At 45.1% G+C, this 18020-nt stretch overlaps 3 protein-coding genes across 6 annotated transcripts; all 3 read left to right on the top strand.

The window, feature by feature from the left end:
• Positions 1-10752: 10752 nt before the first annotated feature.
• Positions 10753-14222, top strand: LOC120668863 (GDSL esterase/lipase At5g55050-like). Its single transcript, XM_039948660.1, has 5 exons — positions 10753-10965; positions 11107-12122; positions 12218-12357; positions 13199-13456; positions 13538-14222. The coding sequence occupies exons 2-5, from the start codon at positions 11831-11833 to the stop codon at positions 14021-14023; spliced, it is 1176 nt and encodes a 391-aa protein (XP_039804594.1). The 5' UTR covers positions 10753-10965; positions 11107-11830; the 3' UTR covers positions 14024-14222.
• On the top strand, positions 10879-11575 carry LOC120669506 (GDSL esterase/lipase At1g71250-like). The gene is made up of 3 exons (XM_039949245.1): positions 10879-10965; positions 11107-11315; positions 11392-11575. Exons 1-3 carry the CDS (start codon positions 10879-10881, stop codon positions 11573-11575), a joined length of 480 nt encoding a protein of 159 aa, XP_039805179.1.
• Positions 14223-15282: 1060 nt separating the features above from the next.
• Positions 15283-17973, top strand: LOC120668861 (thiosulfate sulfurtransferase 16, chloroplastic-like). Of its 4 annotated transcripts, none has more exons than XM_039948658.1 (7): positions 15283-15735; positions 15839-15961; positions 16163-16236; positions 16562-16655; positions 16740-16793; positions 16893-17558; positions 17707-17973. In XM_039948658.1, exons 1-6 carry the CDS (start codon positions 15599-15601, stop codon positions 16906-16908), a joined length of 498 nt encoding a protein of 165 aa, XP_039804592.1. In that variant the 5' UTR covers positions 15283-15598; the 3' UTR covers positions 16909-17558; positions 17707-17973. The 4 variants fall into 4 exon arrangements, with proteins under 4 accessions (XP_039804592.1, XP_039804590.1, XP_039804591.1 ...); XM_039948656.1 differs by having other exon boundaries at positions 15299-15735; positions 16562-16632; XM_039948657.1 differs by having other exon boundaries at positions 15299-15735; positions 16562-16632; positions 16893-17578.
• Positions 17974-18020: the final 47 nt, after the last annotated feature.

Raw genomic sequence — 18020 nt, 5'->3', positions numbered from 1 at the left:
CACGTGCTATGGCCGCACCATATACATACACGTGAAACGTAGAATGATAGGGGCGTGCGTATTTGTTGGATATTATTTTTAATTTACCACAGACAAACTTATTACTAGACAATCTGTGGCTTGCCATAGAAAGTGTATATATATATATATATATATATATATATATATATATATATATATATATATATATATATATATATATATATATATATATATATATATATATATAGAAAGGGGAGCCGATCCCCCGGCCTCATTGGAGGCTTAAACGGCGGTGCAGGACCGGGGTTCGAGCCCCGGCCGGCTGGCTCCACACCGGGAGGCCAAGCCACTGCGCTACAAGCGCGTCTGCAAAGTAAATATATATGGCCAACAAATTTTTTGGGGCGAAAAATCCCCACCTGAATATATTGATCCACGGATGCCGGCAAGTCGGTGATGGAACATGTGTATACCACAGATTACATAATATAATATCCACAAATTGTGGCAAAAGTTAGCTAAAACTTAAAATTGTATTTAACGTGTGGGCCGGCTAGAGAGCTAATAAGGAAGTGTTGCTTCTTGCTTGCCATAGTTCGTTGTACTAGCTACTCCTAGTTGTCAACCAAACACACTAGCCCGGCCGGCCGGCCGTTATATATTATTATACAGCTGGCCAAATTGCCAAATGAGTACTACTATCAGTTTTCAGTTATGAACAGAGCAGCAACACAAGGGACGAAAGAGTTGGGCAACTGTACGTAAGTGAAGGGTCAACGGTAGGGGTGGGCCCAAGTGGGAGCAAGGGTATTCACTTGAATACCCATTGTTTTTTACAAAAAAAAATTTATATATATGTAGTATTTCTCAAGTATATGAAGAAAAAGAATGAAAAATGAACACCTGCATGATAGAGGTTCGAAAATGAAATAGCCCCCCCTCCGGCCCTCCCACCAAAATTTAGTTATGCTTCTTCACTTGTTGTATATCGGTCTAAAATATCAGTTGCATAAGTCAGAAGAAAAATCTAGATATAATTTGTGTACAATTAGTGTTAATTGATGCTGCAACCAATTAGACATGCCAAAAATTAGGTTTAGACTATTAAAAAAATTTCTCTTGAATATTTTGAATGCGCATGTTTGAAATCCTGGACCCGCCCCTGCTCAACGGCAAGCAATGTTACGAGATCAGTCGATCGGAGGATAAAGATCATAAAGCATATAGCGTGGCGTTGCGTAAATCAAGTAGTCCCTCCAATAATAGTAGTGCGGCAGGCCACACCATGCGGTGCCATCACCAAGCCATCGACGGCGGTGTTGGTGCCGTCGTAGTTACACTGCTCCTTGTGGCGGTGACGATATCCATCCAACTGGTGCCCGCCGGCGGAAGAAACGTTCGCCTTCCGACCACGGTGCCGGCGCTGTACGTGTTCGGGGACTCGCTCCTGGACGTCGGGAACAACAACCACCTGCCAGGGGCCGACGTACCCCAGGGCCAACGCGCCCTACTACGGCGTCGACTTCCCCGGCGGCGCGAGACCCACCGGCCGCTGGAGCAACGGCTACAACGTCGCCGACTTGATAGGTGTGTATGTGTATGCATGTGTTGACGACGATCGACGCTCGATTCAGATGAGATCATCGGTGCTTCATGTACTGCAGCCAAGGCTATGGGATTCGAGAGGAGCCCGCCGGCGTGCCTGTCGCTGACGCCGCGCTCCAGCCGTCTCGTCGTCAGGGGGATCGGAGGAGTGAATTATGCCTCTGGAGGAGCTGGGATTCTCGACTCCACTGTAAGTGGTCGATTCATGATCCATCTCATATCTTTAATTTGCACAAAAAAAAAGAATCCTTCATTTTCGTTCTTTGTAAGTCGAGCTTATTATGCAAAAGGGGGGGGGGGGGGGTGTGAATCCATTACATGTATGATCGAGTTGTAAAATAAAAACAAAAGAGATGGACATGAGCAAGTGATCATTTCGTGCACGCATGTCCTTCCAACATTAATATATAATTTCCTAAGGAGCGCTGCATCCTCAGATTCCCCAACCACTCTTCTTCCACTCACATGAGATTGCTCTGATGGAAGCTCTTTCTTCTGATCTCTCACGATTGGACTTCAACCCTGGTTATTTATTTGAATCAAAGGTACGATCTAGATTTCGATCTTCGGTGACTTCGCCATTTCCTGATGACGGCACGAACTTCTGGCTGGTTGCATCTTTTAGTCGTTCTAAGTTCCGCCTGAATCCTGAGTTTGTCGCACATCTTTTGCAATCGGTGATTGGTGGTACTGCCAAGCATTTTGCGGTGGTTGAGCTTGATCATTGGGTTTTCAAGTTTTCAGTTAAATCTCGTCAAGTTGGTTTAATGATCTATGACCCGAAGTCTTTTGCTTCTCCGGATTTCCAAATCCTTTTTAATCTCTGGAACCCTCGTGGGCTTCAATGTGCTATAGAAGCTGTAACAGCTAACCACTCTCCAGACCAGAAGTGGGTTCATGTGCAATCTAAAAGTTCTAAAAGACTTCAGCAGAATTTAGTGAATTCTTCTCAGCTTAAGAAAGTCCCTCTTTCTGGAGCTAATTTGGTGACTGTTGCAAATATTTTCAAAACATTAAAGAACAAGTTTGGGCCTCGGCAAGGTTTTCCTCCCAAGGAATCAGTGTTTTCAAGATTAAATTTCGAGAGTGTTCCTGATGATCAGTTAATTTCATCGTTTGAGACTCAGTTCAATTCAAATTCGAATTCTCCAGTTCATCCAAGGCCGTCGGTATTCTCCAGGTTGAGCTTTAATGACAATCATAAGTTTGATTGGTTTAACTTTGGCAAACGTGCACCCGGCACTGTACACAAGAAAAGGAATTTATTTGGGCCCTCATCCGAGACTAGGCAGGCAACGGCTCAGCAGGGAAAGGAAAAGGAAATGGATTTGAATTTAAACTTGGGAGGTATATCTTCCAAGCCTAGCCGGAATTCAATGGGCCTGGCCCAAGATCAATGTTTTAAATGCCTCTCCAAGACCCATAAAAGGGCTGAATGCAAGTGGCCCATCAAGTGTCACGCCTGCTTGGAATTTGGCCATGTTAAAGCCCATTGTTCTGCGGCGCCTCGGTTCTTGTGCTCTTCAAAGCCAGCCCCCTTCACTACGATTGATGGAGATAAATGGCATCTCTACCCTCCATCGTCCTGGTTTAAGTCTCCACCTGGTCCCAGTGGCGGTGACCCTGTGCACTTTGATTCATTTGGGGATTTCGCATCTCACTCACTGGGCATCAATGTTATTAATGAGTCTACCACCGTCACTTGGAATTCCACCTCCTCCCTCGTATCACCTGCTTGCCAAGTGATCCGAGAAAATGCTTCGCATCCAATCTGCAACCTTGACTTGCATCATCGCTCTTCCCCACTAGAACAATCTGGCAACATCCCTAACCTTTCACCAGATTCCATCCACTCTGAAAATCCCGCTTTCAATACAGTTCCTACTTCGGTCGGCGGGGCTGATCATTCCGACGAAAACTACAGTAAGCTTGACATGGCCTACCGCTTTGTTGATCCAAGGCCCTTCATGCCAAGAGGGGCACAACGGGTCATGGTTCCTGGAAGGAAGCACATGAGAAGGGTACTCATGGGGAGGCCGCATAGCAAGAACAACGACCTGGCGATTGTCACTATCGACCCTCTCCCTCAGGCGCAGGTATCTTTCCAGAACATCAGGGGGGTCATTGCAGATTTTCTTGCTGATCAAGCCAGGGTTGGCTACAGTATTATTCAGCCATGCCCTTATGGACAGACATACATGCGCTTTAATTTCTTCCATGATAGAGATTTTTTGATTCTGAACAGTCCACATCAGTTTGGGGATATTAGGATCTCTTTCACTGAACATAATAAGGGATGGAATAATAGAATGTTGGAAATGAACTATGAAGTCTGGTTAATGCTCTTGGGCCATAATGTCGATTATTGGTCTCAGGCTCATGTTGAAAAAGTTCTTGATGATTGTGGACATGTCATTGCCTGGGAAGAGGACCAAAATCACTTGTCTAGAATTCTGGTTAAAGCTCGAGTTGTTGATCTTGCTGAAATTCCCTGGTTTGCCGTGTATTCGGAGGGACTTGATTTTAATGGGGAATCTTGGTCTATTCAAATAGAAATTCTGTCATCTAAAATGCTTGGTGCTAGTCCACAAGAGGAGGATAATCCACCTGATGATGATAACTTTAATCCCAATGAGTTCCAGTTCTTTGGCTTTGGTCAGCCAGGTCAGGGTCCCCCTAACAATCCACCTGTTAACCCTCAGGTTGGCCCTAATGTTGAGGGATGGGGTCTTTGGCCAAAAAATCAGAATGCTGATGCAGGTAATCAGAATGCTGGTGCAGATAATCAGCAAGGAGAAAATCTTGCTCACAATCCTGATGGGGCTTTCATGGAACTGAATAACGAAAATAATGGCAATGCTGATAATAACTTAGTTGATTGGCTGGATTTTGATCTTAACTTGCCGGCAGTAGATGATCTTGGTGTCATTGATGATGCTATCCCAGACAATGATGTCCCTATGCCAGATGCACAAGCCGAACCAGTCCAGGTCATTAATATGGAATCTGATAAATATGAAGGTATGCCTGTTATCCCTGACTTGAATGGGCAAGTACATGTAGAGGTTTTTATTCCACAGATTGAGGAGGCACCAATGGATATTCCAGTCGAGGCATTGGTTGGGGAGCCTCCATTTGACATTGATCACTTGGAAGATCCCAATATTCAGCATCCTATAGTCAATCAGGAGATGCATTTGGGCAGGGTAGAAGTTTTCCAACCTCCAGTTGATTTGAGTATGGGCTTTGTCAGCTCTTCTTCAGAATATTGCAGCAACAAGATACTGTTCAATGAGGGTCCTCAGCCTCAATACTTTGTACCTGGTCTTACTTCTACTGCAGTAGAGGTTCCTGATATTTGGGGGCCATTTTTCATGGGCATGCTTATGAATCCTGCCAACTTTGAATGGGCTAAAAAGTTCCTCAATTCAAAGGCTATCCAGATGTTCAATAACTCACTGCATAGTAAGATTCATATTTCTATTCCTTCTTCATGCCCTGCTCCATCTGTTTCATCTTGTATGGTTAAGAATATCTCACTTGACCATTATGATGATTTGGTGGAACATCTTGACATGGACCCTAATTGTATAGATACAGCTCTAGAAAAGATAGGAACAGAAGCTGAAGATTTGAACTTGAAAGAGCATACAACTGATCTTCCACATAGTGGCACCTGGTCCTCATCTGTCATGGATCAGGCTGGTAAGCTCATCTTATCTGATAACAACCCAGATCTAAGAAGAAGCTTAAGAGTTAAAGAAAAAAATAAGGGTTTCATGAAGTCAACTTGCTCTGATAAATCTTGTTTTGCATGCAACATTAACCCTCCAACCATTTCCCCATCAGTTATCAAGAACTTGGGGACTCAATTCTGCAAGATTGATGCTGGGATGCTGACAGAAGACAAGCTTCTGAAGAAAAAGAATAGCTCTTTGGGTGGAGGGAAGAAGGTGATTTCAAAAGAGAACCCAAAAGAGAAGGAAGGCCCAGCTGATGGCAAGCCCACTAGCAATAAGAAGGCCAAGAAATGAAGCCCTTCACCTGGCATCATTAGCCCTTTTTTTGATTTATCCTTCTGGAACGATTATGTGGCTTAGTACTTTGATTGGGAAGATGTTAGTTGGGAAAAAGGATGTTTGTGAACAGTCATTTTGCTTGCCCTGCTTTTGTGGTCTGAAGGGCTTAAATCTATCTAGTTCTTTAATTTGCTGGGTTGTCATTTCTTTTCTTCCAATTGTTTCCAATGATTTGTAAAGACTGGAATATTTTGTGTTGGAATGTTAGGGGGATCAACTCTGATAAAAAGTGGAATGCAATCAGAGATAAGGTTGTCGAATCCAACTGTGATATCATCTGTCTACAGGAAACCAAAAGGGAGCATTGTGATTTAAAATTTATCAAACAATTTTGTCCAGTTAGCTTTGACAAGTTTGAATTTCTCCCCTCCATGGGAGCATCAGGAGGTATCATTATTATCAGGAAGTCCAAACTCTTTGAGGGTAACTTGGCATTTAGCAATCCCTTCTCCTTGTCGGTACAATTCAGATCAAAGCACAACAATGAAGAGTGGATTCTGACAAATGTGTATGCACCATGTACACCAGATGGAAAGAGGATATTCACAGATTGGATGAAGCAAATTCAAATGCTAGAAGATCAAAATTGGGTCATTTTGGGTGATTTCAATCTCATGAGAGATCCTAGCAATAGGAACAAACCCGGAGCTGATCTTAATGAAATTTTCATGTTTAATGAGGCCATCAGTTCTCTTGGTCTGGTTGAAATTAATTTGGATGATAGACTTTACACTTGGTCGAATAAGCAGGTATGCCCCCTCATGGAAAAATTAGATTGGTGCTTTACTTCTAAGGCATGGACACTTAGTTATCCCAAGACATCAATTAAATCTCTTGTTCATGAGACTTCAGACCATGTGCCATTAGTTATCTCTGTTGGTACTAGCATCCCAAGGAGCAACGTCTTTAGGTTTGAAAATTACTGGATGAAGCATGAACATTTTTGGGAAATTATGCAACATGGATGGTCTGTACCTACATTCCAAATAGATAAAGCCAAAGTTATTACTGCCAAATTTAAGAACCTGAGAAGAGTGATAAGAGCTTGGCAGTCCAATATTTCCAGCCTCAAGTCTAACATAGACAATGTCAAACTGGTGCTGCATTTGTTACTGCTCCTGCAGGAAATGAGGGACCTTTCAGTGCAAGAATGGAATTTTTTGTGCATTCTTGAAGATAAGCTTACAAGTCTTCTCAAACAACAAAGATTCTACTGGAAACAGAGAGATACTATCAGATGGGTCAAGGAAGGAGATGCAGGTACTAAGTTCTTTCATGCTAATGCAACAATTAAACACAGAGCCAATCTAATCAATTCTCTCCAAGATGATGATGTGAATGTGGTTCTCAATCACAATGGCAAAGCTAGAATCTTATGGGAAGCATTTAAGGTAAGATTGGGTAGAGTGGAATTCCAAGACATGGAGTTTGATCTTCAGGAATTATTACAACAACATGAACACCTAGATGTCCTTGAAACTCCTTTCACTAGAGAAGAAATTGACCAGGTGGTGTGTAGTCTACCTTCAGACAAGTCTCCTGGTCCTGATGGGTTCAATACGGACTTCATGAAAAGATGCTGGCCAATTATTAAAGAGGATTTCTATGAGCTATGCTTGGCATTTCAGAGGGGTGAGATATGTTTGGACAGCATCAATGGATCATATATCACACTAATTCCTAAGATGGAGAATCCCATGGGGCATTCGGATTTCAGGCCTATTTCCCTTCTCAATACTTCTCTAAAGCTGATAACAAAAATCTTGGCTAACAGACTTCAGGTAGTGATTCAGGAAGTCATTCACAGGAACCAATATGGCTTTATCAAGACAAGAACCATTCAAGATTGTCTAGCTTGGGCACTAGAATATCTCCACCTTTGTCACACATCGAAGAAGAAGATTATTATTCTGAAGCTAGACTTTGAAAAGGCTTTTGATAAAATAGAGCATAAGGCAATCATTGAAATCATGAGGCATAAAGGATTTGGTAACATCTGGCTCCAATGGATAAATAGTATATTCATCTCTGGAACTTCAAGCATCCTTCTTAATGGCGTGCCCGGGAAGACCATTCACTGTAGAAGGGGTGTTACACAGGGAGACCCACTCTCTCCACTTTTATTTGTGCTTGCCTCCGATCTCCTTCAGTCTGTGATAAATGATGCAACTAGGGCGGGACATCTCAAACTTCCAATTCCCCTGAGCTACTCTAATGATTTTCCTTTCCTACAATATGCGGACGACACACTCATTTTTATGGAAGGGGATATTAATCAGATTTTTGCCCTAAAAAATCTTCTGCATAAGTTCTCATGCTCTACCGGCCTGAAAATTAACTTCGCTAAATCCATGATTGTCCCTATTAACATGGAGCAAGGAGATGCAGATCAGATAGCCACAGCCTTGGGATGCAGTGTGGGTACATTACCCTTTACATATTTGGGCCTGCCACTTCATAAATCTAAGCCAGGTGTCCAGGATTTTTGGCCCATTGTCTCTAAATGTGAAAAGAGACTTATATGTACTTCCCAGTTACTCTCTTCAGCGGGTAGATTGGAACTGGTCAACTCTGTGTTCTCTGCTCTCCCTACATTTTACATGTGCACATTCAAGCTGCATAAAACGATCATTGAGCAGATTGACAAATATAGAAAACATTGCCTTTGGAGAGGATCGGACATTAATGCTAAAAATCCTCCGAAGGCGGCATGGGAAATGGTTTGTACATCAAAACAACAAGGAGGGCTGGGAATTCTGAAGATAGAAACACAGAACATAGCATTACTGCTTAAAAGTCTGCATAAGTTCTACAATAGAGAAAATCTGCCATGGGTAGAGCTAGTTTGGGAAAAAAATATTACTCAAATGGAAAACTGCCTGGCTTTTCATCTAAAGGGTCTTTCTGGTGGAGGGATTTGGTTAAGTTAATCAATGACTTTAAAGGAATTGCTTCAGTTCAGATTAAAGATGGCAAGACCTGTCTGCTGTGGCAGGACCTCTGGAATGGCTTAGTCCCAATGCAGAGCTATCCTAAATTATTCTCATTTGCCAAAAATAGATGCATCTCAGTTCAGAAAACACTATCTACAGATCAGATCCAGACCATTTTTCACTTGCCTTTATCTGAGCAAGCTTTTGCTCAGATGCAAGAACTTTTCTCGAGTTTGGATAGTGTTCAGCTTGTTGATGAAAAAGACTCCTAGATTTACATTTGGAATTCTAATGACTATTCATCACAAAAGGCCTACAAACAATTATCTGGATCCTGCTATACCCATCCTATTTTTTTCATGGACATGGAAACCCGTTTGTCAACCAAAACACAAAGTGTTCTTTTGGTTGTTATTAAAGGACAGGCTCAGTACAAGGGGACTCTTAAGAAGAAGGAATATGCAACTACAGGATTATAATTGTGTGCTGTGCAATGAAGTGTTAGAGGAAACAAGAGAACACCTTTTTCTACAGTGCCCATATGCACAAGAGTGTTGGATGAGGCTTGGATTCCGATCAGAAAGACACAATAATCTGATTAGGGCGCTTTGCACATGTAAAGCTATTCTGTCACTTCCCTTTACATTTGATATCATTATTCTCTGGAGTTGGTCCATATGGATGGCGAGGAACGATCTTATCTTCAGGAACATACAACCATCAATTCAGAGATGCATATACCATTTCAAGGAGGACTTTTCCTTGGTTATCCGAAGGTCAAAGCGCACTATTGCCCCTCAAATGAAAACATGGATAGAATCATTCCTGTAATCACTCCCCATTGTGTTTTTTCACTACTCTTTTTCATTTCTTCTTTTGTCCCCTAGACCTCTGTTTTTGGGCAGGGATCCCGCGGAGTCCCTAACATTGTAACATTTTTTTATCTTATATTTAATATATTAACCAGTAGGGGCATCTTGCCCCTCCTGTTTCTTAAAAAAAAATATAATTTCCTTGCTCTTTTCAACAAGAAACATAATTAACCTCAGGTCAAACTCATGTATCATCCAGCTCACATATGCATGCATGTGCTTGACCCATGGAACTGATATGATGGAGATACATAGATAGGGATATCTCCCCGGTGACTTTGACTGACCCAATATATATATATGGTGTGCAGCGCTCGAGCACGAAATTAAAACAAGAGGGTACTAATTGGATCGGAGTACCCTTCAATCCATATATATTTCTTTAGCATGCCTCTTTCAAGTGCTTGAAATTTAGCAAGATTTAATTTCAAGCGACGACTAACTGAAAATAATTAATAACAAAATATGCGTATGTATATAATATAGAAAAAAATCGATTTACACCTCGAACTATCGTAAAAGTTCGATTTTCAACCTTTGACTACACAATCGGACAACATATACCATCATATCCAACTATCGAAACCGAACAAATTTGACCCTTAGGATGGTTTTGAAGGTGGTTTGTATTTCTTTTAAAATATAAAAATATAATTAGATCTACAAAATAAAAATAGTTCATTTTAAATCAGAAAAATGTGAAACTAGAACCAAAATTTTTATAAAAATGTAACCTATCTATTATTGCTCTATTTGAATCTTAGTTATTTAAAAACAATAGGCATAACTATAAGCAACTAAATATTATGAACATAAAAAAAATAGATCTGAATAACCGACAAGTATTGTGCCAATAAATAGGTTACATTTTTAGAAAACTTTGGATACCCATTTCATAATTTTTTGACTTAAAAATGAATTGCTTATGAATTTTTAGTTTAAAATGAAATATTTTTAATTCTCATAAAATGAAAACCACCTTCGAAACCACTAGGGACTAAATCTGCCCGATTTCAACAGTTGGATGGCCTCTATTAACCAGTTTCGTAGTTGTAGGTTGAAAGTCGGACATTTGCAATAGTTCGAGGGTTAAAATCTGACTTTTTTCTATAATATATAATAAACTTGCTGATTCTTTCAAAAATATATATCTAATTTATTTGCACTCACACACACACACACACACACACACACACACACACATATATATATATATATATATATATATATATATATGCATCGTCTATGTGATGATGCATGCAGTTCGCCGGTATGAACATCCCGCTATCGAAGCAGGTGCGCAACTTCGGCACCACCAGGGCTCAGATGGTAGCCAGCCTGGGCTCCACCACGGCGAACGACCTTCTGTCCAAATCCCTGTTCCTCGTCGCCATCGGCACCAACGACATGGCCGCGTTCGCCGCCACGCACCAGCAGACCGACGTGGCCGCCTTCTACTCGAGCCTCATCTTCAACTACTCGGCTGCCATCACGGTATGGATATTTTATTTGTTGCTGCTCGATTATATAATATTTTGTTTGACTATATATATATATATATGATCACTCTGTTCGTTCGGCTGTGGCCGGTAGCTGATGCGATAACATTTATTTTCTGAATCATACGGTACGCAGGAGCTGTACGGGATGGGCGCGAGGAAGTTTGGCGTGATCAACATCGGGCAGATCGGGTGCGCGCCGCTCCAGCGTCTGCAGAGCCCCACCGGCGCGTGCGCCGACGCAGTGAACGCGCTCGCCGCCGGCTTCGACGACGCGCTCAGGTCCCTCTTGGCCAGCGGGCTCCCGCACGGCCTGCCCGGCCTCGCCTACTCGCTCGGCGACCTGTACGGCCTGATGCAGGCGACCATAGCCGACCCGCGGGCTGTCCAACGTGGACGCCGCGTGCTGCGGCGGCGGCAGGCTGGGCGCCCAGAGCGGCTGCCAGCAGCCCAACTCGACGCTGTGCGCCGACCGCCGGAGCTACCTCTTCTGGGACTACGGCCACCCCACCCAGCGCGGTGCCGAGCTCATCGCGACCACCTTCTACGACGGACCGGTCCGCTTCACCCTGCCGGTCAACTTGAAGCAGCTGATGCTAAGCTGAGCGTGTGTATAGCTAGCTAGGGGGACAGGTCTCCTGTATGTGTGTGCATGTATACCTTAAAAATATTGTAGGCCATGATCGAGACTTGTGTGATCTTAGTTCTTACTATATTATATACCTTGTGTGATGGAGACTAATTAACTGTGTAAGTCAGGTAGTGCTAGTACTACTAGCAGGCAGTCGATCTACTGCGGGCTACAGGGCTTATTAGCTAGAGGACAGATCAGATCGACAGGCCACACACACACACCAACCATGGGGTGCCCCCAGGCCATGATGAGCAGTGTCGTTGGTCTCGCCACTGCCTGCTTTGTGATGACGATGACCATGTCGTCCGCGCTCGCCGCCTCCAGCAACGTCCGGCCGGCGGCCAAGCAGGTGCCGGCGATGTACGTGTTCGGGGACTCGACGGTGGACGTCGGCAACAACAACTACCTGCCGGGGGACTTCCCCCGGGCCGACAAGCCCTACTACGGCGTCGACTTCCCCGGCGGCGCGAGGCCCACCGGCCGCTGGAGCAACGGCTACAACATCGCCGACTTCGTAGGTATGGCCGGCCGTTGTCGTCGTGTTGTTCGTTCATTCTGTGCTTCCATCAGTCACGCTATGGATGGATGGATGAGTGGGTCGAATTGAATTCAGCCAAGTCCATGGGATTCAAGAGGAGCCCTCCGGCGTACCTGTCGCTAACAAGGGCCAGTAGAAGCCGTCGTCTTCTGATCCTCAGGGGCCTTGGAGGAGTGAGCTACGCTTCTGCCGGATCCGGGATTCTGGACTCGACTGTGAGTGATCCATCTCATATACCGCGTTTGATAATCTTAATCTTGGATAAGCTTTCTTCAGACTATGTATGGATTGATTGATGTCGATGTGATCTGATAATTTTCCCTGGACCCAAGTTACGAACAGCCACGGAGAGTTGTTTGTGCTGACCTTTACGACTTTAAGATCATCACGAATGATCTTTGTGCTGACTGTGCGGCTGGGCTTGCATGCTTTGCTCCAGCAAGTTATACTAGTGGCGGATTCAGGAATTGGAGGGAGAGGGAGCTCATCTCCCTTCTCCTTCCTCCAGCCTCTTCTTTTCCTCTTTTATCTCTACCTTTTATCTCTTTCTCTTCCTCCTCCCTCCCTTTAATTTTCATGAAGTTTTTAGGGTAGGTGGGGCTTGAGCCCCCCCCCCCCCCCCCCAAGCCCCTACGCGAGCTCCGGCCATGAGTCATACTAAAGGCATGTTAAGAGAGGCTAAATAAGTTGAGTGCTAAACTTTAATTAGCACCTATTAGTACTCGTACCTTTTGCTAATTTTTTTAGTATTAAACTCTAACCTACCCTATTGGCACTCATACACTAGTACTAAACACCCATTAGCACTTGGATCTAAACGAGTCTAACTAGCTGCACAGCCGTCCCATAATAAATAATGAAAAAAATCCATGCTGTGATGATTTGACTTCCATGCACATTCGTTTAAATCCCCAGCAGGCGAGAAAACAAGCTACCAAGCACATGACAGATCGACGCGAGTACATGTGACCACGTGCTTGAGAATTTGACTTCCATGCATTTCGTCGAAGACGACTCGAGAGTCAGAGTCTTACCGAGATATGCATGCATGTGCAGCACGCCGGGAAGTACATCCCGCTGCGTAAGCAGGTGCGCTACTTCGGCGCGACGAGAGCTGGCATGGTGGCCACGCTGGGCGCCACCGCCGCGAACGACCTCCTATCCAAGTCCCTCTTCCTCATCAGCACCGGCAGCAACGACGTCGGCGTGTTCGCCGCCGCGGCCGCCCAGCAGCAGCAGCAGTTCCCACTGCCAAGCGACGTCGTCGACGCTTACTACTCGAGCCTCATCTCCAACTACTCAGCAGCCATCACGGTGTGTGTGTGTGTGTGTGTAACGACAGATTAATTAATTAATTGATATAGCTCATGCATGCGCACAAATATTAACTACTAGGAGCTGTACGGGATGGGCGCGCGGAGGTTTGGCATCGTCAACGCGGCGCTCCTCGGGTGCACGCCGTCGGCGCGGGCGCTGAGCCCGGCGGGCGCCTGCGCCGCCGGCCTGAACGCGCTCGCCGGCGGCTTCAACGGCGCGCTGGGGTCCCTGCTGGCCGGCCTCCCGCGCCGCCTGCGCGGCCTCCGCTGCTCCCTCGGCGACCTCGGCGGCCTCATGCAGGCGGCCACGGTGGACCCACCGCGAGCGCCTGATGGTGGGCCGTGGAACGTGGACAGCGCGTGCTGCGGCGCCGGGCGGCTGGGGGCCCAGGGCGGATGCCAGCCCAACTCGACGCTGTGCGTGGACCGCGGCCGCTACCTCTTCTGGGACTCCTCGGGCCACCCCACCCAGCGGGCCGCCCAGCTCGTCGCGTCGGCCTTGTACGACGGCCCGCCCGAGTTTACTGCGCCGGTGAACTTGAAGCAGCTAACAACCCAAGAGTAGTTGGCAATGCATGGCATAAATAAAAATCTCACAATGTTCTCTGGGTTATTATTACATATATTAAACTGTATGGTTAGCGATGGAAAAGGTTGAGGGCATGTATAACAGGCGACCGTACGTGGTCATCATTCAATGAGACTATCTCGTCTACTGTTATGCCTCGTGCTCCCATGCAAAACAATATAAACTGGAGCACGTATTAAATATTAGATAGACAGCTAAACAAATAACAACTATCTAAACTGTTATACATGTCCTGATGCATTTATGATGGAGCATATTAATTTCCTTAATCAGGCAATCCATCCAGCGAATACGAATGATAATCTTGCTCCATTCATTCATTGAAATACTCCCACTATTTTTATTTATATATTGCGTTAGGTTCGTCCTAAGTTCGATTTGGCAAACTTTGACCTAATTTACTGTACTGAATTTGTTTTATTGAATTCAACGTGAAATATATGTGACAATGCATATGTTGGATAGTATAGTTGTTGTTGTATGTATCTATAAACTTGGTCAAAGTTAGTCAAATTTGACTAAGGAAAAATACGACATGGTGGTAAAAAGACCAGACTCTAAGCTTATATATATTTCAGCTAATAATAGGTAAGGATAAGTTGAATTGTGAAGATACTACTAAAGTCGTGATTCGTTACCACCTTTGGAGTAAGCTTTATTTAGAAGAAGCTGTTTTTAAAGAAAATTTTGAAGAAGCAGTTGATGATGCGAGGGTCAGGGAAGAACAACCATTAATCCTCTCTCTCATCCATGCAGCATACTGTTGTTTTGCTGTGCTGTCGCTTCATCATCAATCATCAGCTCAGGCAGAGGCAGCTGCCCTGCCGCGCGTTATCCACTTCCCACGCAATGCAGAGTCAGTCAGTCCTCATCCGCTCCCATCCCCTGCATCTCTCTCTCTCTCTCTCTCTCTCTCTCTCTCTCTCTCTCTCTGCAACGCATACGCCCTTCACCATGCAGGCCAAGGCGTACATGGAAATTTGCAATGCCCGTAGGCCGTAAATAGGATCGATCGAATGCAATTAATTAGTACTGGAGATTATAGTGGCCGTACTACCTGAACGAAGCTACAGCAGCTACATCGTGACCGGGGAAGACGAGATAGATGAGACAGTAGTTTGATTCCTTGAGGAACGAACGAACTTGACAGCCTCCTCGATCCAAGGGTAATATATATTAGCAGTTACGTTGAAACTAACCTTCCAACCAATAACTATACATCAGGATTATATTGATTGTCTTGTGTTTAACATGCGATATGATAGAGAGCTACAAATTAAACACATGACGTACTGCACCTCCCTAGCTAGCTTCGATCTCTAAAGCGACGGCGGCGGTCCTCAGAAGCAAGCAGCAGCACCTCCTCCTCCTAGCAACTATACATATGATCCTCTTCTCCTTCATCCATCAGCACAGCGCAGTGCTAGCTAGCTGCTACCTCGTCGACGTCGAGTCGAGACTCGAGACAGCGTAATTATAAAAAAGGCACGGCACTCACCACCTCGAGCACTTGGCTTCTGCTGCCAGGAGATCCATAGATAGAGCAATATAATGGCGACCTCCCTCCCGGGCGCGCCCCTCCTCGCCCGTGCCACCACCAGGTGCAGCCTCCGCCCTAGTGCACGACCTGCTGCTCCGCCTCGCTCCGTGGTCACCAACAGGAGCTCGCTCCGCGCAGTCGCCGTCAGGTTGCTGCTACGCTACTCACCGCTGCCCACCTCCACCTGATGCAGCATGCCGCCCGTCCTCGCCAACACACCTTCTCAGCTTCTTCTCCTCCGATGGACCCAGGTTCGGTGTCGACGAGGCGCTGCGCTCCGAGTCCAAGGTCGAGGCGGCGTCGGTGCCGCGCTCCGTGCCGGTGCGCGTCGCCTACGAGCTCCACCAGGCCGGCCACCGCTACATCGACGTCAGGTACGCTTCAAGCAGTTACAACCACACACTCAGTAGTTACTCTTCGTGGGATTATATTCTCTCGCTTCTGCATTTCAGAGCTCCTCGGTTCACTTGTTCTTGTATATAATTCCCTTCAAACATTCAGGAATCAGATAAACATTGAACTCAACTCAACTTCTTATAAGAACGGGAGCAAGTGAACTTTGCCGCTTTGTGCAGAACCGAGGGCGAGTTCAGCGCTGGGCATCCCCAAGGAGCTGTAAATATCCCCTACATGAACAAGACCGGCTCAGGTAACACAACACCAATGCAAGCTCCCACCAACTCAACACACGGTTGAGTGACCGTCTCGATCTATGACCTGCGGACATTCATTCTCAAAGCTAGCTCCGCATGGTGTAATTCTTACTGCTACTGATAACTTTGTGCATCAACACTATTGTTTAATCAAACAAAGTCAGCCCATTTCAGTAACGGAGTTATCAGGACAGACTTTTTACCACCACTGACCGTACTGTACATCCAGTTGCCCTTTCAGTTGACCAATGCTAACTCTCTGCACTGTAACTACTAACTAAGTAGTTATTCATATCTTATTTCTTTTCCTTCCACTTGAAGGAATGACGAAAAACACCCACTTTCTTGAGCAAGTGTCGAGGATCTTTGGCAAGGATGATGAGATCGTCGTTGTAAGTCTACTGAATGCATCATGGTGTGTGTATGTGTCAAATAAATAATTTCATGTTCTTTTTTCAGTTGTTTTATCGATCGATATATTTCTGAAATCTTATTTCAGGGATGCCAAAGTGGTAAGAGGTCTCTCGTGGCAGCAACTGAACTCTGCTCTGCTGTAAGCATGATCACCCCCATCATCTATCTATATTGCACCCCTAACACCAACAACCGGCTCTTAGATTTGTGCTGATTTTCCCCATGCAACCATTTTCAGGGTTTCACTGCTGTGACCGACATCGCTGGTGGATTTTCTTCTTGGAGGGATAATGGATTGCCTACTACCCAGTAATCTGAGCTTCTTTCTGAAGCCCAATATCCTGTAAAGGCGGCGTAGCTCAAGGATTGTACAAGTGTACATAGGGCGTGTTTGGATGGGTGGCTAAAGGGCTGGACAGGCTTCAGGAATGCAACTTTGATCTGTTTGGTTGCATGCATAAGGCATAAGCCAGACCTCAGCAATGCAAAACGGAGGCCCCAGCCTGGCTTGCTGGAAACGCTCGCGGCAAGCGTTTCCAGCAAGCCAGGCTTGCACAAGCATCGTTGGCCCATGCCTGCACCCGCCGATGCATCCGCGTATGCACGCGTGTGAGGGGTCTTCGCTGCCGGTGTTCCCCAGATCTGTGCAAGGCAGAAAAGCATCGGCTGCAGATAGTCTGTGGTGCGGCTGTTGGCCTTGGCTGCTGGCAATCTGTCCTTATCGAAATCGCCGGCGGCGGTACCTCGGCGGTGGGCAGCGTTTGCAATCCGAACAGGTTGGGCGGCCATCATCTTGAGAGAATCCATGCTCGAGAGGAAACCTTCAATGGCGGGAAGGGTTGTAGCCGCTCTGACAGAACCAATTGCGGAGGATCTTGCGGCTGGGAAGGCGTTCATCTGACAGGTTCGATTCCTCTTCTCTTGGTAGGTGCCATCTTGTTGGATTAGTTTTGGGAAAGAAATAGCCAAAATAGATTCTACTGTTAGTTTGCTAGGATTCTTTCCGGGACTAGAATATCTATTTAACATTATTTTTTTCTTATTAATGGCAGGTGTCTTCACTTATGGTGGAGTTCAATCTTGGAAGGATTCGGCATTGTTTCTTAATTACTGATCTACTTGTTCTGTGAATACTCATTAGCTATCTAATGATTAGAAGGCCAAGTTCATTTTGGGGAATTGATGGATTAATGAACTGTTCTGATCCATTTCATTCCAATGTGTGTTGTGTGATATCTTTGTAATGCCATTTACTGGGGCTTGAACTAATACCGGAGACAGATTTTTTTATGTTATAAAGACGTGATCATTAATTTTTAGCTCATAGTTTACAATAAATTGTAACTGTCAAATGAGTGCAAATTGT

The sequence above is a fragment of the Panicum virgatum genome, chromosome 4N (assembly GCF_016808335.1).
Source record: "Panicum virgatum strain AP13 chromosome 4N, P.virgatum_v5, whole genome shotgun sequence".
Lineage (NCBI taxonomy): Eukaryota > Viridiplantae > Streptophyta > Magnoliopsida > Poales > Poaceae > Panicum > Panicum virgatum.
This window is presented reverse-complemented; position numbering and strand designations above follow the sequence as displayed.

Coding starts and splice junctions, on each gene's coding strand:
- LOC120669506 (XM_039949245.1), top strand. CDS start 10,879: ATGGCCGCGTTCGCCGCCACGCACCAGCAGACCGACGTGGCCGCCTTC. Junction 10,966..11,106: donor ACTACTCGGCTGCCATCACG/GTATGGATATTT, acceptor TACGGTACGCAG/GAGCTGTACGGGATGGGCGC. Junction 11,316..11,391: donor GCCTACTCGCTCGGCGACCT/GTACGGCCTGAT, acceptor CGGCGGCGGCAG/GCTGGGCGCCCAGAGCGGCT.
- LOC120668863 (XM_039948660.1), top strand. CDS start 11,831: ATGGGGTGCCCCCAGGCCATGATGAGCAGTGTCGTTGGTCTCGCCACT. Junction 12,123..12,217: donor CAACATCGCCGACTTCGTAG/GTATGGCCGGCC, acceptor AATTGAATTCAG/CCAAGTCCATGGGATTCAAG. Junction 12,358..13,198: donor CCGGGATTCTGGACTCGACT/GTGAGTGATCCA, acceptor ATGCATGTGCAG/CACGCCGGGAAGTACATCCC.
- LOC120668861 (XM_039948656.1), top strand. CDS start 15,599: ATGGCGACCTCCCTCCCGGGCGCGCCCCTCCTCGCCCGTGCCACCACC. Junction 15,736..15,838: donor CTCCGCGCAGTCGCCGTCAG/GTTGCTGCTACG, acceptor CGATGGACCCAG/GTTCGGTGTCGACGAGGCGC. Junction 16,794..16,892: donor CAACTGAACTCTGCTCTGCT/GTAAGCATGATC, acceptor AACCATTTTCAG/GGTTTCACTGCTGTGACCGA.